At 34.8% G+C, this 22,916-nt stretch overlaps 1 protein-coding gene across 1 annotated transcript; it reads left to right on the plus strand.

Annotated features, from left to right (window-relative positions):
• Positions 1–239: 239 nt before the first annotated feature.
• Positions 240–3,757, plus strand: LOC107937789 (benzyl alcohol O-benzoyltransferase). Its single transcript, XM_016870767.2, has 2 exons — positions 240–946; positions 2,725–3,757. The coding sequence occupies exons 1-2, from the start codon at positions 497–499 to the stop codon at positions 3,658–3,660; spliced, it is 1,386 nt and encodes a 461-aa protein (XP_016726256.2). The 5' UTR covers positions 240–496; the 3' UTR covers positions 3,661–3,757.
• The last annotated feature ends 19,159 nt before the right edge of the window (positions 3,758–22,916 follow it).

A 22,916-nucleotide genomic window follows, 5' to 3' on the forward strand; every position in this document is an offset into this window, starting at 1 on the left:
TCTGCAAATTTATCATTATATTATAATGATATAAAAATATTGTGTCATTAGTTAGATCAAATATTTAATAAATTTGAAATTTTTGGTAATATTTAGCACGCTTGAGAGTTAGCGCAAACATTAATTTAACATTTTAATTATGTAAAACGTGTGGAGTTATGGAAATAATTGAATCGAGTTTACCTTTCGTACTGGGATTCGTTCCATAAATGAATTAATGAAATGGCAAGGATGGCTCTGAATACAGTCCAAAAACCCCTTTCAGAATAGCCACTAAAATTTTGTGGCCGAGGTTCCACTAAATTTAGCAAAATAAATTTACATTAAAATTGGGTTTCTTTTGTTCAATTTTATCTCTTTCTTCATTAAAATTTACATATGCGACGTAAAATAAACGTCAAATTTGTACACTTTTGGTTCCTATATAAAACATTTCAAACACTTCATAAGAACAAACACTTGCTATTCTTTTTCTATTATCTCACATCCTTGTGTCATGGCAGCACCTTCCAGCATTCCCCTTAAGTTCACTGTCCGACGTTGTGAACCAGAACTTGTTGCTCCTGCTAAGCCTACGCCATATGAACAAAAACTGTTATCGGACATTGATGATCAGGCGAGTTTGCGGTTTCAAGTGCCAGTAATCAGCTTTTATCAATATGAACCTTCCATGGAAGGAAAAGATCCAGCTGAGGTTATTAGGGAGGCACTTGCACAAACCCTAGTATGTTATTATCCATTTGCAGGTAGATTAAGAGAAGGGGCCAATGGTAAGCTTATAGTGGATTGCACCGGTGAGGGTGTGATGTTTATAAAAGCCGATGCTGATGTTACACTTGAACAGTTTGGTGAACCACTTCTCCCACCATTCCCTTGCTCCGATGAGCTCCTTTATAATGTTCCTAATTCTGAAGGGATGCTAAATTGCCCATTGCTGTTGATTCAGGTAATAATGTTCCAATTAATTATGCTATATGACAATATGAATGGGAGAGTTTTTCTTTTTTAATTCAACAATCTTCTTATTTCTATTGTTGTATTGTTCTGGGTTTATGATTCTTTCTAAATATTAATTAGATATTTGGGACAGACAATATAGCAAAAAAAAAAAGAGAAAGACTAAATCAAAAGAGTTCGAACAAAAAATTATCTTTAATCTATGAGCTTTTCATGTGTTTGATTGATGAGAAAATGAGCATGGTTGATGACAAAAAGTAAATAAAAATTATAGAACTTTAAAAAATTATATATAAACATTTTCTTAAGATGTTTTAAATATATTTTATAATTTTTAGAATTAGATCTAAAATGGAAAAAATTATAAACATTCATGGTTAAATTTTTTGATTTGTTCTAGATTTATGATGAAATTGATAGAATATGTAAAAATTGAAACGCTAAATTTGTCATTAGACCAATAAAAAAAAGAAACTTATGTTATACTTCCATTACTAAGTTAACAGTAAAAATAACTAAAATATTTAATTTCGAAAAATTAAATCATTAACTCCAAAAAAAAATAACTAGGTGAACAAAATGAAATGAGTGAATATTATTCTACTTTACCCTTTACTTAAAAAATTTGTAGAACTTACCCTCAAAAGTTTGGGTGACAGAAATCATATGATATTTAATCTTTTAAATGGAAAATTTATATAATATCTTGGACGGACTTTCACAATTAGATAAATGATTAGTGTTAATTAGTGTACTGAGATCAAGGTGGATTACAATATTTTCACACTCTCATTAAACGTAGTGCTAAAACATTAATTTTAAGTTGAAGTAAACTTGAGATTAGTTTAATTTATCTAATCACTTCAATATTCAAATCTCAAACATTTTTAGTTCTATATTATACCTAACTACAATCTTTATATAAAAACATTTAAAGTCTTCAAATAAATCTAATCTCGCACTTGTACCAGTTGCATACTTTATTTTGATTTGCATGCCATAATATATCTTGTATAAGAAAAGAAAAACTTAATAACCTATATAATTAGGTGTGTAGAATAAAATATGTATTTAGTGTGGATTCATGTCTCTTTGTATGCATATTTTTATAACTTAATTTAAATACAAAAAGATATTTTTATAATTTTCTTAATTGAGCCCGTGTTCAACTGACTCGTTACATCAACTCAATCAAATGCTTAAATAATAGTATATATATATATGCATATTACATTATGACACACTCACGATGTACGTAAAAAATTATCTAATAAATATATTTATACAAAAAAATATAAAAAAATTATATAAAAGACAAATAAAATTTTTGTTGAAATAATAAAATTAAAATATTAAAAGTCATGATATTTTAGGTTTCAATCCCATCATCTATATAATTATCTAGATTTTATATGAAAATATAAAAAAAAATTCTCATTTTACTTAGTTAATAAATAATACCAACTCAATCAACTCTGTATATATATATCCATGTATATATAATTGCAAAAATAAAATCCAAAAGAATAATCAAGCATTCTTTTTGAACAAGTGATCATATTTAAATATCTTGTATATGTGATGAATAAAAGTCAGACGGATTTGATTAAATAAAACCTTAATATAAAATTTATTTAACTTGCAATTAATTAGGCTGCGGTGGTTTCGTCTTTCACCATTTATTACTTTTACTTTTTCATATTAGTTAATAACCTAACATTTTCTTTTATGAAGTTAATTAACTAGGATTAGTTTATTGCTTAGTAGGTAACAAGGTTGAAATGCGGTGGTTTCATCTTCGCTCTCCGTCTCAACCATGTCATGAGTGATGGTACTGGCCTAGCACAATTCCTGTTTGCCCTGGGTGAAATGGCACGAGGCGTAGCCACTCACTCGATCTCACCCATTTGGGAAAGACATCTCTTAGATGCTCAACACCCAGCAGGAATCACATTTACCCACCGCGAGTATGATGAAGTGGAAGCCCCTGTCACCACCCCCATTACCATCTTGCCATTTGACAATCCAGTTCAACGTTCCTTTTCCTTTGGCTTTGCAGAAGTTTCACTTCTTCGTAGCCTCCTACCTCCCCACCTTCGCCGTTGTACCACGTTTGAACTCATAACAGCTTGTTTATGGCGTTGTCGAACCCTTGCTATAAACCTTGACCCTGATGAAGAGGTACGCATGATATGCGTTGTTAATGCACGTTCTAAATTCAATCCCTTATTCCCATCGGGATATTACGGGAATGTGTTTGTCTTCCCAGCAGCAATAACAACTGTTAAAAGTCTCCGTGAGAAACCATTAGGGTATGCAGTGGAATTAATAAAACAAGTGAAAGCAAGTGTGACAGAGGAATATGTGAAATCCGTGGCAGCTTTAATGGTGGCTCGGGGTAAACGAATCCATTTCCCGAATGTTATTGGTACGTACATTATATCAGATTTAACAAAGGTCGGATTTGAAGATACAGATTTCGGATGGGATAAGGCTGTGTTTGGAGGGACAATGATAGCGGTTGGGGTGATAAGCTTTTTAATGCCTACCAAGAATAAGAAAGGAGAAGTTGGAAGTGTGGCATCAATTTGTTTACCAGCTCCAGCGATGGAAAGGTTTGAGAAGGAATTGGAGAACATGTTGAAGCAGCAGCCAAGTGAGGGTAAAAAGAGTAAATCAATTTCAATTTCTTCTGCTTTGTGAAAGATATGATAGTGCGTATGTATTAGTGTAAGGGTGACTGGTAAGACAAGTAGGGATGAGAAAATAAAGGGAAATCAAATTTAAGTCAATTGCAGCATTTAGTTGAATTCAATTCGAGTTTTGTGAAATTTGCTCCCAAGTAATAATGAAATAAATTTGATTTGATTTAGAAGTTAAAAATCACCTTCCAAGTCGAGAAGCATTAATGGAGGATACGTTACACAGAAATTAAAAATAATAATTATTCAAATTCAATTTTTATTTAATTATAATTAGTTTTTTTTATTTTTAATAATATATAAATATATTTTATATCTTAATTAATGAAAAAAAAGCTTTAAAAATTTTGTTAGTAACAAATAAATAAAAACGAAATTCTGCAATGAAAAAATCATGGAAGTCTATCGTTAAAGATTTGACCAAACATGGAATTCCCTAAAGAGATAAATAGCATGAAGAAGAGCGAAAACGTTTTGCAAGAGACCGAAAGCATAGAATGTATTCAACTTATTCGCTATCTATCTATATATCAAATATAGATTAAATTTGTTGATTCATTACACACTTTCTATGAATGTCAAGTACATTAGCTTCATGAAAGCAATCAACTAAACATTGTACTGGTTATAACACTTATGCTACGTTTAATTGAAGTATTATTAGTTTTTACACATGTTTTAGTATATAAGCTAGCAATAAACTAATTTAATTAGTAGTATTTAGCCTTCCCTGTGACTTGTTTTAAGTAAAGAGAAAGACAAATATTTGTTTATTTTGAAGAGACTATTTTTTACAAAAGTTTTTACTCATCTTTCTATTTTCAAGCTTAAATTTGTATTAACTACTCTTTATTTTAGGTCAAACTATTGTAATACATATGTAAAAATAAGCTTTTTCTTTATATATTACACTAGTCACCAAAGACTCTTTAATGTTATACAAAGTATCAAATGATACAATGGCATTTCACACCTGAAGTGGAGTGGAGAGCTGCTAGAGTGGGAGCATCCAGATCGTGAATGGTTCGCAAAGCTACTAGGATTGGTGGTTTGAGAGGATTTTAGAATTAAGTTCATGCATAGTATATATTGCATGGTTGGTTTCCTACTTACCTTGGTGTTAAAAAGGGGTACCATATAGGGATGTTGGGCATGGGTCCTAGCCATTGAGTTCTTTACTCCATGGATGTTGTGGTAAGGTGCCTAATGTTAGCCTAGGACACTGTTGGAGTTTGACTTGAAGGGACTAGACAAGGTGTTTACTAAAACCCAAATGTGATGGGTTGATGGATGTCGTTAAGAACCCCTTCCAATATGTCTTTTATGGATTGTGCGGGCTCACTTGGTGCTACAAGATATTTAGGCAACGCGTGTTTCTTTCTTGGTGAGGCAATGGGCTTTGTGTTGTCGAGTTTATGTCTATAACACCCTCTCCCAAACTAATCATTGGGTCCGAGCTATAGGATGTTATATTCATTGTTGGAGCAACTACAATCATTTTACAACAAAACATTCATATAAACATGCAGTTCAATGATAAACACACTCATTTATGGTCGAACAATCAAAACTAGGTCTTAATCGAGACTACAAAAGCTCTTTTGTTAACCCAAGATCAAAATAAGACCAAATTGCAAAGTTTTAAAAGTTTAAAGATGAAGTCATGATGTCGTCATTCCACGTCAGGACGTCGCCAAAACAATATGTCACGTCATGACGTCACTTACTATCGATTGATGTTGTGATAAGGAAAGTTGCTCGCTGAGACGAGGACTCTATTTTTGGTAAAAATAAACCATTTGGTACCTATTTCAAAGCTCCCATCTAAACCCATCAAATAACCATTCAATTTGATCACTCATTCAAAATGAGTTCAACTATTACAAATCATTCATTCAACTAGACATCAATTGTTTTCATTTCATACATTTTAGATTTTCATACCAAGACCAACATTCAAGTCACCACAAAACAAGTTCAATACTTTTTCATATGCCATTTATATGTGTTGACACCATTTTTTTATAAAACGAGGTCGACTTGGATTTTGAAAATGAAAAATGAATATGGGAGTCACCACCAATCTTTTTTGATGAGATGTGATCGGTTCGCCTCGAAAAGTGGTTGTTGTTAATAATTTAATTTCATTAAAACAACGATTTTGGTCCACGAAATTCAAAAAAATGGATTAGGGAGTCGGTTACGTACGAGGAAGGATTAGCACCCTCGTACCGCCCAAAATTGATTCCTAGTTGATTAATTAATGTCTTAGTGTCGAAGATTGAAAACTTTAAAGAGATTTAAAATACGATTATTTATTGAAATTTTGAAATTTTCGAGAAATGGGCATATTTCACGTTATTCGAGAAATAAAATTATATTCAGTAAGTTAGGACACAATATCTTGAATTCCCAATGCGCGAATGAATGCCAAAAATTTACTTATTTAAAACATATTTAGCTATCTCGGATTTAAAAAAGGGATCATGCCCAGTAAGTTAGGACACGATCTTTTCTTAATTCCCGAGATCGTTTAAAACTTGAGAAAAAAAGGGATCATGCCCAGTAAGTTAGGACACGATCTCTTCTTAATTCCCAAGATCATTTAAAACTTGAGTTTGAAGAGATTCGTGTATTTAGATTTATTGTGAAAATTGAAACCCCGTAAGTTAGGGTACGACCTTCTCGAATCTAAACACGAGATGCTATTTATTAGATACAGATTTTGGTATATCGAGTGAAATAAAGCACAAAGTCGTAAATAAAATGCGAAAATAGATTATATCGTTGGTATGCGTGGCAAAGCAAATGATAAATACGATTATGCAAACATGAATAGCACGAGCAACAGCAAATAAAAGATAAAATAAAAGACGAATTAATCATGCAAGATAATAAGCAGATAAATTATTCGAATAAAATGGGCAAAAAATAAAAAGTAAACACCGCGTGAAACAACGAAACCGTAAAAGAAATAAATAAAAATAGAATATATAAAATATATATGTGTATGTGTATAGACATAAAATTACAAAATACGAAGAATATATGTATGTACATATATTTTACAATTATGAAATATAAAAATATATTTAAGTATGTATATGTACACATATATGTATATGAGAATTATGAAATAAAAATATAAAAGTAAGTGTAGATACACGTTTATAAAAAATTAGAAATATTTACGTATGTATATATCGTAAAAATGTAAGCATATATATATATTGAAGTTATAAAATATAAAAGACATATATACGTGTGTATATGTATGAGTTATAAAATATATACAAATAAATAATAATAATAATATGGGGTAACTTTTAAGTAATAATACATGATAATTTTAGAATAATAATACATATTAAAATAATATATACATATATAAAGATAAAAGATATATAAAGATAAAATAATATATACAGGAGTAATAATAATTAATAGCAAACTAAAAACACAAAAGGGATTAAATCGATGTCTAACCTAAATTTAAGGGAAAGAAAACAAAATTAAATATCATTTGGGGGTCAAGTCAAAACATGCACAAAAACAAGGATCTAAACAATAAATATCCCAATCCACCCTATGCGCGGCGTTTCAATAGGGACTAAAGTGAAGCAATTATAAAAGTACGGGGTGCGATTCATTAATAAAAAAGGGCGAATTGCAATATGCACGGAAATTGGAGGGACCAAAGTCGAAAATAGTCCATTGCGACAAAACGCGTTGATCCTTCCCTTGGGTCGAGTCACCGCGTGGATCCCGGCCCTATACGACGCCGTTTTGAAACCACTAAAATGGCAACAAACGAAGTCGTTTCACGCCACATATATGATTCAACATAAACACTAAACATCAGCAGACACTCCTTTTTAAAAAAAAATCATAACAGCCCTAAAGTCTATCCTCTGCGCCACTCTGCTGCTTTCAGACTCACCAAGGCTCCGATTACGACGGAGTTCGACGGCTCCGATGACAAGGTACACTCCCTTCCCTCTCTGTATTTTATCTTATGCATAAAAACATAAAAAAAAAACGAAGAACACCCACAAGAAATTGAAAATCGCTTCTGTTTTGCTTGTTTTTTTTTTTTTTGAATATATATCAAAATAAGAAGAATAGACCAAAAAAATATAAGAATAGAAAGGAAAATGAAAAATCTTTTAGAATCACCTCTGTTTTTGTATTTTATTTTTTCAATCTTTTTTCATACAATATCTCCCCCCTTTTACATTGTTTGGCTTCTAGCTTATAAAGCCGAAACACCAATGCTCTTTTTATTTTTACACTGTTTCTGCTCTTTTATGCTGCTTCTATTTCTTTTTCGTTTTGCTTGCATGTCTGTAGATTCAATTGGCAGAAAGCTTTGCCATTTTGGTGCAACATGGGTGAAGGCGTCGTCATCGAGCATGGTGTGCGCTGAGGGCGCACATGGGGTAGCTGCGACGGAGTTTCCTGATGCTGTTTAGTTTTTGGGCCCTATTGGGTCGTTTAGGGTTTTAAAATTTGCCCTGTTTTGGGCCATTGTACATGGACTGCTATTATTTTTTTCACTATTTATTTTTTTGGTTTTATTTCGGGCCCAAGCGAAATATGGGCTTTACAGCTACCCCTCTTTGCTCATTGTCGTGTAACGAGAATAGAGCAAAGACTAAAAAAGACCAATTTTGCCCGGTCTGGTCGATTCTTGACTTGTTCTGGTGCTTCTCTTCTTCAAGTAGCTTCGTTCTAGTCCACTGTGTCTTGTTTTCGATCCACTCTGCTGCAACTTTAGGGGACGAGATTTGTGGTTTTAGCCTGCTCTATTGCAATGTCAGGGAGATAGGACTTGTTGCTTCAACCTGCTCGACTGCGACCTTAGGGAGATAAGGTTTGATATAATAATATTTAATCCGACCCTCTACAACTTCAAAGGTATAAGAGTTTTAATCCGCTCTACTACAACTTCAAAGAGATAGGATTAGTAGCTTCAGTCTGCTCTACTGCGACCTAAGAGAGATAAGGTTTGTATCTTCAACCTGCCACACTGCAACTTCAGGGGGATAAGGTTTGTTACTTTAACCTACTCTACTGCAACTTCAGAGAGATAAGGTTTGATATGATCTGCTCTACTGCAACTTCAGAGAGATAAGATCTGCAATTTATAGCTTCCATCTGTTCCATTGCAACTTCAGGGAAATAAGATTCGCTATCTTTGATCTCTTCCACTACTGTTTAGGGAGACAGGGTCTAAAATCTTTAACCTATTCTGCTGCAACTCAGGGAGATAGGACTGGTGGCTTAAATCTTCTTCCCTACTACATTGGGAAGATAAGATTCGCCATCTTTAATCTGCTCCACTAGTGCTTAGGGAGACAGGATCTACAATCTTCAACCTACTCTACTGCTATTTAAAGAGATAAGGCTGGTGCTTTTTATCTGCTTCACTGCTGGTACAGGAAGACAAAATCTACAATCTTCAACTTACTCTACTGCTATTCAGGGAGATAGCACTGGTGGCTTAAATTTGCTTCCCTACTACCTTGGGAAGATAAGATTCGCCCTCTTCAATCTGCTCCACTACTGCTTAAGGACACATGATCTGCAATCTTCAACCTTCTCCACTGCTACCCAGGAAGATAAGGATAGTGCTTTCAATCTGCTTCACTGCTAGTACAGGAAGACGAGATCTACAATCTTCGACCTACTCCACTGCTGCTCAGGGAGATAGGACTGGTGGCTTAAGTCTGCTTCCTTACTACCTTTTGAAGATAAGATTCGCCGTCTTCAGCTTTAATCTGCTCCGCTGCAATGCCAGGGAAACAAGATTCGCTACCTTTAGCTTTAATTTGTTCCACTACAACACCAAAGAGATAGGATTCGTTGCCTTCAGCTTTAATCCGCTCCACTTCAGCTTTAATCTATCCCACTGCAACGCCAGGGAAACAAGATTCGCTACCTTTAGCTTTAATCTATTTCGTTGCAATGCCAGGGAAACAAGATTCACTGTCTTTAGTCTTAACACTAGAAAGATAAGATTCACTACCTTCAGCTTTAATCTGCTCCGCTACAATGCTAGGAAAAAAGAAGACTCGCTGTCTTCAGTTTTAACGCTAGGGAGATAAGATTCACTGCCTTCAGCTTTAATCTACCCTGCTGCAATGCCAGAGAAACAAGATTTGTTTTCGATCTGCTTCACTGCCAGTATAGGAAGACAAGATCTACGATCTTCAACCTGCTCCACTGTTGCTCAGGGAGATAGAACTAGTGGCTTAAATCTACTTCCCTACTACATTGGAAAGATAAGATTCACCGTCTTTGATCTACTCCACTACTGCTTAGGGAGACAGGATCTGCAATCTTCAACCTACTCCACTGCGGCTTAGGGAGATAGGACCAGTTTTCGATCTGCTTCACTGCTAGTACAAGAAGACAAGATCTACAATCTTCAACCTACTCCACTGCTGCTCAAGAAGATAGGACCAGTGGCTTAAATCTGCTTCCCTACTACCTTGGGAAGATAAGATTCGTCGTGATGATTCCAATTCATCCCACTGCAACTTTAGGGGTATGGGTAGCTTCATTGATCTGTTCTCTACGGAACATGACCTGTAAAATCTATTTTACAGACCTAGTTATGCCTAGTGTTTAGGATGTCATTGTACAAGCCTAAATTTACCAGGGGCCCAAAAACCCAACACACCACAACCCAGACAACAAACCTAAACAATTACTAACCCAAACCCAGCCCAATAACCAACCAGCCCAAACCCAAGGCCAAATATCCTAGCCCAACAAACCAAAGTCAGACTAGGGTTTTAGAGACTGAAACCCTAGTGTCGCATTTGCTAACCTTTAGTCTTCTGCCATCGCTGCCTTTTGACGCTGCGCCACCAACACTGTCACCGTTCACCTACCCATCAATCACCCTACAAAACAGAGCAAACACGCAAGGCAGAAAACAAGCAATAGGGAATAGAAATAATATTTTATTATGTCAATTTTTGGCTATAAAAAGGCCGAATGTCATCTCCTGAGGGTTCTCCCCTTTTGTACGAACACATAGAAAAAATAAAATAAAAGTAAGAAACATTGAAGGTATTTTCTTTCTTTCGGCTTTATAGATTTTTTTTCTTTTTACATGTATATATAAACGGACACAGTAAATAGAAGAGAAGAGGAACCCACCAGAGTCGTGCTGCGCCTTTGTTGTCGGAGACTCCTTCTTTGGCGACTGAATCGGTTGTTGAGAGGACTAATGGTCCTTTTTCTTTTGTTTTTTGGTGTTTTGAGACCGAATTTGGGCTAAAGGGGGTCGAGATCTAAAAAAATAAGTTTTTTTTACCTTCGCCAGCCACCGTGTTCGGCGGCGTCGGCGACCAAAATCTGGCACGGTGGCCATCGTTGGAGTTATAGACTGGAGGGGAGGCATTTTTGAGAGAAAGATAGTCTTTTTTAAATGGGAAGCAGAAAATGAATTTTTGTTAAAAAATTTGATTTATAAAGGCATATAAAACGGCGTCATTTTGGGCCCAAGCTTCAGGCGCCAAAACGATGCTGTTTAGGAGGCCGACCCGAGATTCGACCCAGATGCCCTCAGATCTGCATATTTTTCTGCAGAAGGGCTAATTGCACTTTTAGCCCTTCCGATTTTTAATGATTTTCAATTAAGCGTTTTTGTTGTTTTCAATTGCACCCCATAATATGTTGTGTTTTCATTTTGGTCCTTGATGGAATTATGCATTTTGGGGAACAGGGAATATTGCTTGTTTGGTCCCTTCCAGTTATTTGCGCATCCATTTAGATCTTTTTTTAATTTATTTCAGATTTGACCCCAAATTTTGTTTTAAAAATTCAATTTTATCATTTTTCATTATTTTGGTTATTTTATTAATAAATTTATTATTATAGGTATTATTATTGTATTAGTTTATATATCTATTTACCTTTTATATATTATTTTATTTTATTACGTACTATTCTTTTAATTCTTTTTATCATATATATCTAATTTCATAATGTGTTAGTTTATGTTTTTATACTAATTCAATATTGTCTACATATTTTTAATGATTTTACTTTATAATAAATTTTTAAAAAAAATTATTTATATATACTTCTATACTTTAAAAGTTAATAATATTTTATACAATACTATTTTATATATATATAAATGGTAATAAACTATTTTTATTCTACATACATATCTTTGATTTACGTACATATACATACTTATATATTTTATAATTTATTTGCATATCTATATATATATGCATTTTTTATTTTCATAAACATATTAATACATACTTATATATATATATTTTATACTTTATAATTTCAATATACATATATATATACATACTTATATATCTTTTATGTTTTTATTCATTTTCTTTATTCAATTATTTATTCATGTTTTCATCGTTATTTCAAAAGAATGTTTTAATCTCATTTGCTTATATGCTTGTTATCTTGTATGTTCTTTATCTTATCTTTGATGTTATTTCTAGTATTATTATTTTACTTACATCGTCATCATTGTTATTCCATTACACCCATTTTTACTCAGATTTGTAAAAAAGGAAGATTTCGAAAATAAATGTAATACTCGGTATTTGGGATCTTCGAAAGGATTGAACCCTAACGTATTGGGTTCCAATTTTTTTCATTGAATCTAAATAATCAAGAATACTCTTTAACCAAAAAACATAAATAAAAAGCTCATTATCGGGAATTCAATACGTTGCATCCTAATGCATTGGATATGACACGTTGTTTTCTCGAGATGAGGATTTTTCTAAAAAATAATAAAGGCAATATTTTACGTTTGGAAATTCGAGAAAACGTGCCCTAATGTGTTGGGTTTCAATTTCTTCGTTCGACCAAATAGCCAAATATCCTTTTAAAATTTCAAAGTAAGGCAATATTTTGCGTTTGGAAATTCGAGAAAGCGTGCCCCAATATGTTGGGTTTCGATTTCTCGTTTAGCCAAATAGCCAAATACCCTCTTAAACTTTCAAAGTATGGGTTTTGGAAACCATAAGGTGATCTTGGTTTCGAGAGTTTAAAGTAACGTATCCTAATGTGCTGGATGTGATATTCTTTCAGAACAAGAGAATCTTAAATTCCAACCCATATTGTTCGAAAGTTTTTAGGATCGTATTTTTAAAATTCTTCAAAGTTTTCAATTTTTGACATTAAGACATTAACTAATCAACTAGGTACCAATTTTTAGGCGTTACGAGGGTGCTAATCCTTCCTCGTACGTAACCGACTCCCAAACCCATTTTTTTGAATTTCGTGGACCAAAATCATTGTTTTAATAAAATTAAATCGTTTATTAAAAACAATTACTTTTCAAGGTGATCCGATCACACCATATCAAAAAGGATTGGTGGCGACTCTCGTTTTCGTTTTCAAAATCCAAGTCGACCCCGTTTTCACAAAAAATGGTGTCAACAGCTTGGCGACTCCACTGGGGAAATAAGATTCGTGAGTCAAGCCATGAGTTGATTAATTTTTGTCTTTTTGTCAAAAATCGAAAACTTTGTTTCAATATATGATCCTTTCATTGCATTTTCATTCGTCTTTATTACGATCTTCATCATTGTGATTTATATCTTTCTGCACATTACATTGCATGACCGCGGGTCACACCCTTCTAAGTGGGAGTGAGAAACTAGTCCTTCGTGAGGTTTTCACCTCTGTGCAGGATAGTGGATCGCTTTCGGGATACATCCGTACCTATGTCTTCGTGAGATTTTCATCTCTGTGCAGCCATAGGGAAATATATTCCCCTGAACTGAACTCGATCTATATGAGCCTATAATGAGTGAAGATTGAGAAATCTGCTGGTTCAGGTACCTTTACTTTAGAACCAAACCGCATATAGTGAGCCTTAAGAGCTCGCCCTAGGTAGAACCACACCAAACCCTAGTGGTCACTCGAATAGGTGCTCTTTTTGTTCCTTTCTTACTTACTTTTGCTTTGTACTAACCCGTTTTGTTTTGTTTTGTTTATGATTGCTTTGCATTTTCATCATAGAAAAGAAGTGTTGATTCAAATTTGATTGCTAAATAGAAAATCTTGTCATGGAAAACGAATTTCTTGATAAAGTATAATATAATGCAACTGGCCGAATATGGACTGATTAAACACAACGAGAGAAGGCTAGAAGTTCGTGAAGGAAAATACAACTATGCTTCACTGCCCGAGGATTCAAACGGACAAAGATTATTTAAGAGCTGTCACGAAACTAAAAAGCATCACGGGGAAGTAATGGGCCGTGGCTCGGATCTAACAAAAAGGAGATAGTAGAGACAGATTTTGGGAAATTCATAAGATTTGATCCTAAGATCCGGATATGAAGAAAAGATCGATGTCTTCGCCTAGAATATGACGGCAAAGCTGCATATGTAATCCATTTTATGTAAAGAAATTTATTCTCTAGAAAAGTTGTTCTAATGGAATTCCATTCAGAATCAATGCCTCTCTTTCTTTTTGCATTCATTCCATGCATTTGCATTACATTGCATCATATGCAAAAAAGAACCCTAATTAGGTAAAATTATTTCAATTAACTTGGGAACCGAAAAAGTCTATCGACTAAGCATCGTTGCGGTACCTTAGCAAAAACTAAAGGAATGGACCAAAGGTTAGAGAGATTAGAGCAGATGCAAATACAGATGCTAGAAGTCCAAAGAAATCTGATGAGCCAGTTAACCCAGTTATTGGATAGAGGGTTAGAAAAAGGAAAAAAACCCAACAGTCTACTTTGGAGATGATAATGAAGACCCTGCTCATTTTCCAGGCTTTACCCCAACAAACATCCAATCACAACCGAATACATATCCACAAAGGGTAACTGTTAACATCCGACCACAATACCAGACCAGTACCTCAACACCAGTGAATTTCGTGACAGGCTCAAGTTCCAACCTTAGGGGTAGTCTAACTAATGTCGTTGTCCTTGATGATCTAGCGGGAACAAAATAGGCGGGAGTGGAGTTTTCAAAACAATTTAGATATCGTTACTAATGGAAAGGACGAGAGTCGAACTCCCAAATAAATACTTTAAAGGACCCGAAAAAGAAGAAAAATAAGGTTAATAATGTGGGTAGGTATAACGAGGGTTATTCAAAGCCAATTACCGCAAGTCAGCCAAGGACAGTTACTACTGGCCATCAGATCCCTCCAAGACAAGAATCTGGAACAAGACAAAACACTGAGAAGCTTTAGTTCACGCAAATTTCGATGTCGTATAAGGAGCTGTATCAAAGCTTATTCGATGCGCACGTTGTTGCCCCTTTCTACTCAAAACGCCCACAACCTCCGTACCCCAAATGGTACGACGCGAATGCACAATGCGATTACCATGCGGGAATTACGGGGAATTCCATAAAAAATTACGTTGTCTTTAAAAAAGTGGTTGAAAGGCTTATCAGTATGGGCATTGCCAAATTTGATGATTAATCCAGTGCAGAAAATTTGCTACCCAAACACATTGATAATGGGGTGAATGCGATGTATGAAGAAGTGTTGGGAACTGTTCACATCAATGTTAAAAAGCAACTGAAGAAAGGACCTTATTAGATATCCGCCCTTATAACCCTGGGAGTGTTCTAAGTAATAGGACTGCGGAAGACATTTCTATAGTATTTAGAACTTACTTAGAGTAATATTCAGAACACACTTATTACTTTTAGCCTAGGGGCAATGATAACTCTTTCGTGGAATAGGCTCATGTCTGAACGTCATTATTTTAATGAAATGCATCTTCGCGATCATTTTTGAGCCAATATTCTCTTATTTTTTACGAATAATTATTTTTTTATTCTTTCATTCTTTTGGATTTTTTTCCAAATCAATCTTTCATTCATAACTATACTGTACAAATAATTATTCATAAATTCATACTTTCTTTGTATATTCTTTTGTACCTACAACAGGTCCCTGAATATCAACGACGTGAGTGACGTTGCTATAGACTCGGAATCTCCTTTTAAGCGAGACATGTGTTTAGAGGGATCTCATGATTTTGAAGATGACATAGATTGTAGCCTATTTTCGGACTTGTTGTGGATGGTAAAATAGGAAGAGAAACAAATTTTACCTCATGAAGAGGCAATGCAGATTGTGACCTTGGAGGAGGGAAAAATAGTAAAAATTAGAACATGCATAACCGAAGAAACGAAGCAAGACCCCATTGAGTTACTTCAGGAGTTCAAAGATATCTTCGTATGGTCATGCCTAGGTTAAGCACCGACATTGTAACCGAAACAACAGCACGATATCAAAAGTTTGTAGGCTATTCAAAATTAACACTATGTTGCCCCAAAGTGAACAAAGTATTGGAGGCAAAAAAAAACTCTGTGGGGCCAATGTCGTTCTCTTGGGCCTATCACGGTTTTGTCTGTTGAAGACAATATTCTTTCTCTCTGAGTTTTTGGATCCAATCCCGATTGAAGATGAATGTTCAAAGTTATCCATCATGTTCAAATGCGCCAAAAGCAAATGATGAAAGCTCACAAGAAAAAGTTTTCCCTAAAAAATTCCATGAGAAGGACCGGGTATTGAAGAAGATCCTTCCCATACAAAAAGAACTTTATGCCAAGCTGGAAAGCACCTTATGTGGAATTTCTTATCTGGAAAAGCGTCAATCTTGATCAGAAGGGATAACGAGGACATGCCTAATCCTATGAGTTCAGATTCAATAAAAATTGTTAAAAAAAAGAAGAGAAAAAAAACGAGAAAAAGAAGGAAAAAGAAAAAAGAAAGAAGAAAAGAAAAGAAAAAGAAAAAAAAGAGAGGCCAAGGTGAAAAACCGTAAAAGGTGCCTTGAGACCACATGGGATTTGAGTTGAAAACCTGAAAAAGGCAGCTCAAATTTTGGTCAGAATGGGACATGAGGTGATCGGAGCAGCTCAAATTTTGATCAAATTGGAAGCATATGGTGATCTTGCTATACCTGAATCAATAGGAAAGGGTAGGGGACATCTTGGGGTATCGACAAAGTACTGTAGATCTCCTAAACACATGTCAAACTCAGAAAGGTCTTCAGAAAGTTTGTACAGAGAGGTTCAAGCTGCGATATCTGGGGCACCTAACCTTCATGCTATTTAAATATCGAATTTGTTGTTCTTGGAATACTTCTTTCTTTTTCAAGATACGTGTTCCAATCAATTCCTCTTATTCTTGCTATCATTGATAATTTATTTCAAGCTAGGCTCCCGAATCAATTCTATTTTATCCATTGTTATGATCTTTTGCAAGCATGTTGCATTGGAATAATGATTAATAGACTAATAATACTTTCACAATGGAAGTTTTGCATATTACTCTAGAAATTTGTAAATAATATAGGAACCTGAAACAGGACTATCGTTTAGAAAACACTAAGTTTAAAGGGTGAAATATCTAAGAAGGAAGAGTCTAAGTTAAAGACTATTGTTTAGAAAACAAGATGTCGTGTTGGTGACAAGGCTTTAATGAACAAACAAGCAATGATCATTGAGTGATAAGAAGAGAAAGTTCCGCAATTGCGCATAGAAATTTGGTACGACACCTTGGGAATGGTGTAGGAGACCAAGGAGATTCAAATCATGTATCCCCGAATTGTAGTGGGAGAGATTTGAGAAGGAGCCAGATCTTATACTCCTAAATTACAGTGGGAGGAAGATGGCTTGAATTTTATGTCCCAAAATTACAGTGGGTTTAACCTTTAAGATTACAACGGATTAAACTTTGAAGATTACAGTGGGGGCAATCAAATCAAGTAAGAGATGAGCATTACCAACCGGACAAGATAGCATTCTAACGTGTTGGCAATAAAGCCTTATTGAGCAATGGGCAATAACAACTCAAACACTGAGGGATCATTTTCATGACATTTTGCATTCATGCATACACATTTAGTTAAGATATATTGATACATTCTGATCATAACATCCTCATCACAAGGCATAAATAGGTTCATAAAATGGACTTTATAGGTCATGTTTCCCAGAGAGCAAATCAATGGAGTTACTCATACCCTTGCCATTGCAATTAAAAAGATTGAAGCCACAACAGAAAATCTTACTTCTCTGGCGGTAGAGCGGAACTAATTAAAGCTACAACGGTGAATCTTGCTTCCACGACATTGCAATTAAAAAGATTGAAGCCACAACGGCAAATCTGATCTTCCTGGCAGTGCAGCGAAACAAATTGAAGCTACAATGGCGAATCTTGCTTCCCCGACATTACAATTAAAAAGATTGAAGCCACAACGGCGAATCTTACTTTCATGGCGGTGCAACGGAACAGATTGAAGTTACAACGGTGAATCTTGCTTCCCCAATATTGCAATTAAAAAGATTGAACCCACAACAGCGAATCTTACCTCCCTGACGGTGCAGCGAAATAGATTGAAGCTACAACAACGAATCTTACTTCCCCGACATTGTAATTAAAAAGATTGAAGGCATAACGGCAAATCTTACTTTCCTGGCGGTGCAGCGGAACAGATTGAAGCTACAACGGTGAATCTTGCTTTCCCGACATTGCAATTAAAAAGATTGAAGCCACAACGGCTAATCTTACTTTCCTAATGGTGTAGCGAAACAGATTGAAGCTACAACGGCAAATCTTGCTTCCCCGACATTGCAATTAAAAAGATTGAAGCCACAACGGAAAATCTTATCTTCCTAGCGGTGCAACGGAATAGATTGAAGCTACAATGGTGAATCTTGCTTCCCCGACATTGCAATTAAAAATATTGAAGCCACAACGGCGAATCTTACTTCCCTGGCAGTGCAGTGGAACAGATTGAAGCTACAACGGCGAATCTTGCTTCCCTGACATTACAATTAAAAAGATAGAAGCCACAACGGTAAATCTTACATCCCTGGCGGTACAGCGGAACAGATTGAAGCTACAACGGTGAATCTTGCTTCCTTGACATTGTAATTAAAAAGATTGAAGCCACAATGGTGAATCTTACCTTCTTGGCTATGCAGCGGAATAGATTGAAGCTACAACGATGAATCTTGCTTCCCCGACATTGCAATTAAAAAGATTAAAGCCACAACGGTGAATCTTACTTTCCTGGCGGTGCAGCGGAACAGATTGAAGCTAAAACGGCAAATCTTGCTTCCCGGACATTGCAATTAAAAAGATTGAAGCCACAATGGCAAATCTTACTTCCCTGGCGGTACAGCGGAATAGATTGAAGCTACAACGGCGAATCTTGCTTCCCCGACATTACAATTAAAAAGATTAAAGCCACAACGATGAATCTTACCTTCCTTGGCGGTATAGTGGAGCAGATTGAAGCCACAACAGCGAATCTTACTTCTTTGACATTACAATTAAACAGATTGAAGCTACAACATCAAATCTTGTTTTCCTGGCATTGCAGTGGAGCAGATGGAAGCCATAAACCTTATCCCCATGAAGTTGTAGTGGGGCAAGTTGAAGATACAAGTCCTATCTCCCTGAAGTTGCAGTGGAGTAGGTTAAAGATAGCAAATTTTATTTCCCTGAAGTTGCAGTGGAACCGATTAAAGCTATAAATAACAGATCTCATCTCTCTAAAGTTGTAGTAGAACAGATCATATCAAACTTCATCTCTCTAAATTTGCAGTAGAGTAGGTTGAAATAGCAAACCTTATCCTCATGAAGTTGCAGTGGGGCAAGTTAAAGATACAAGTCTTATCTTCTTGAAGTTGCAGTGGAGCAGTAGAGCAGATCATATCGAACTTTATCTTCCTGAAGTCGCAGTGAAGCAGGTTGAAGGTACAAGTCTTATCTCCCTGACGTTGCAGTGGAGAGATCAAAACAACAGTGGACTAGAATAAAGCTACTTGGAGAAGAGAAGCACTCAAAGAAGTCAAGATTCGGTGAGATCGGGCAAATTTGGTCTTTCTTGGCCTTTTCTCTGTTCTCGTTACACGACAACGAGCAAAGAGGGGCAGCTGTACAAGCCTAAATTTACCTGGGGCCCAAAAACCTAATACACCAACCCAAACAACAAACCTAAACAATTACTAACCCAAACCCAGCCCAATAGACAACCAGCCCAAACCCAAGGCCCAATATCCTAGCCCAACGAACCAAAGTCAGACTAGGGTTTCAGAGACTGAAACCCTAGTGCTGCATCTGCTGAACTTTGGTCTACTGCCACCGCTGCCTTCTGACGCTGTGCAACCAACTCTGCCACCGTTCACCTACCCGTCAATCACCTTGCAAAACGGAGCAAAAACGCAAGGCAGAAAACAAGCAATAGGGAACAGAAATAATATTTTATTGTATCAATTTTCGGCTATAAAAAGGCCGACTATCATCTCCTGAGGGTTCTCTCCCCTTTTTGTATGAACACATAGAAAAAAATAAAATAAAAGTATGAATCATTGAAGGTTTTTTCTTTCTTTCGGCTTTATAGATCTTTTTTTTAATTTTTTTCTTCTACATGTATATATAAACGGAAACAGTAAATAAAAGAGAGGAGGAACCCACCAGAGTCGCGCTGTGCCTTTGCTGTCGGAGGCTCCTTCTCCGACGACCGAATCGATTGTTGAGAGGACTAAGGGTCCTTTTTCTTTTGTTTTCCGGTGTTTTGAGACCGAATTTGGGCTAAAGGGGGTTGAGATCTAAAAAAAAGTCTTTTTACCTTCGCTGGCCACCGTACGTGGCAGCGCCAGCCCCGGCGACCAGAATCCGGCACAGTGGCCATCGATCGGAGCTATAGACTGGAGGGGAGGGGTTCTTGAGAGAAAGATAGTTTTTTTTTAAATAGGGGAAGCAGAAAATGAAGTTTTTTAAAAAATTTTGATTTATAAAGGCATATAAAACGGCACCGTTTTGGGCCCAAGCTCCAGGCACCAAAACGACGCCATTTAGGAGGCCGACCCAAGATCCGACCCAGATGCCCTCAAATATGCGTGTTTTTCTGCGAAAGAGCTAATTGCACTTTTAGCCCTTCCCGCTTTTTAGTGATTTTTCAATTAAGTGTTTTTGTTGTTTTCAATTGCACCCCATAATTTGTTGCGTTTTCATTTTGTTCCTTGATGGAACTGTACGTTTTGGGGAACAGGCAATATTGCTTGTTTGGTCCCTCCCAGTTATTTGCTCATCCATTTAGATCCTTTTTTTAATTTTTTTCAGATTTGACCCCAAATTTTGTTTTAAAAATTCAATTTGATTCTTTTTCGTTATTTTTGTTATTTTATTAATAAATTTATTATTATAGTTATTATTATTGTATCAGTTTATATATCTATTTACCTTTTATATATTATTTTATTTTATTATGTACTATTATTTTAATTCTTTTTATCATATATATCTAATTTCATAATGTGTTAGTTTATGTTTTTATACTAATTCAATATTGTCTCTATATTTTTAATGATTTTACTTTATAATACATTTTTAAAAAAAATTTATTTATATATACTTCTATACTTTAAAAGTTAATAATATTTTATACAATACTATTATATATATATAAATTGTAATAAACTATTTTTATTCTACATACATATCTTTGATTTATGTACATATACATACTTATATATTTTATATATATATTTTATAATTTATTTACATATCTATATATATATCTGTATATGCATTTTTTATTTTCATAAACATATTAATACATACTTATATATATTTTTATACTTTATAATTTCAATATACATATATATATACATACTTATATATCTTTTTATGTTTTTATTCATTTTCTTTATTCAATTATTTATTCATGTTTTCATCGTTATTTCAAAAGAATGTTTTAATATCATTTGTTTATATGCTTGTTATCTTGTATGTTGTTTATCTTATCTTTGACGCTATTGCTCGTATTATTATTTTACTTACATCATCATAATTGTTATTCCATTACACCCATTTTTACTCAGATTTGTAAAAAAGGAAGATTTCGAAAATAAAGGTAATACTCGGTATTTGGGATCTTCGAAAGGATTGAGCCCTAACATATTAGGTTCCAATTTTTTTGTTGAATCTAAATAATCGAGAGTACTCTTTAACCAAAAAACATAAATAAAAGCTCATTATCGGGAATTCAATACGTTGTGTCCTAACGCATTAGATATGACACGTTGTTTTCTCGAGATGAGGATTTTTCTAAAAAATAATAAAGGCAATATTTTGCATTTGGAAATTCAAGAAAACGTGCCCTAATGTGCTGGGTTTTGATTTCTTCGTTCGACGAAATAGACAAATATCCTTTTAAAATTTCAAAGTAAGGCAATATTTTGCGTTTGAAAATTCGAGAAAACATGCCCTAATGTGCTGGGTTTCGATTTCTCGTTTAGCCAAATAGCCAAATACCCTCTTAAAGTTTCAAAGTATGGGTTTTGGAAACCATAAGGTGATCTTGGTTTCGAGAGTTTAAAGTATCGTATCCTAATGTGCTGGATGTGATATTCTTTTGGAACAAAAGAATCTTAAATTCCAACCCATCTTGTTCGAAAGTTTTTAGGATCATATTTTTAAAATTCTTCAAAGTTTTCAATTTTCGACATTAAGACATTAACTAATCAACTAGGTTCCAATTTTTGGGCGTTACGAGGGTGCTAATCCTTCCTCGTACGTAACCGACTCTCGGACCCCTTTTTTTGAATTTCGTGGACCAAAATCGTTGTTTTAATAAAATTAAATCGTTTATTAAAAACAACCACTTTTCAAGGTGATCCAATCACACCTTATCAAAAAGGATTGGTGGCGAATCACGTTTTCGTTTTTGTTTTCAAAATCCAAGTCGACCCCGTTTTCACAAAAAAATAGTGTCAACGGTCATGGTTAGAATGAATCAAATGCTTCTAACTAGCTGTGTATGTATGATATTTGCATGAATGCCGAATGCCATTTTTCAAAAATGATCTCTTTTTAATGTTTGGGTTGTCCTTGCTCAATGTTCATCAAGGTTTTATCATTGATGCGTCACGATACCTTCTTGTTCAGCTAGTATCTTTAACAGAAAAACCAAAGAAATAGTCGCAATTTAGACTATTCTTTCTCCAATGCTTCTAACCCTTAAGTTGGTTAGTTTTAAACAATAGCCCTGTTTCAGGTCCTCGTACTATTTAGAAGCTTTCAGAGTAATATGCAGAACTCCTTCTACTTGAATATTGTCAGTCCATTAATCGTTACTTCAATGAAAAATGCTTGAAAAAGATTATGAGAATGGACAATATGAAGTTTTGTTGAGAGCAAAGCTCGAAATGAATGAATTAATCAAGATAGCAAATTTTGCTAAAATACAAAATG

This window comes from Gossypium hirsutum, chromosome D13, assembly GCF_007990345.1.
Source record: "Gossypium hirsutum isolate 1008001.06 chromosome D13, Gossypium_hirsutum_v2.1, whole genome shotgun sequence".
Classification (NCBI taxonomy): domain Eukaryota; kingdom Viridiplantae; phylum Streptophyta; class Magnoliopsida; order Malvales; family Malvaceae; genus Gossypium; species Gossypium hirsutum.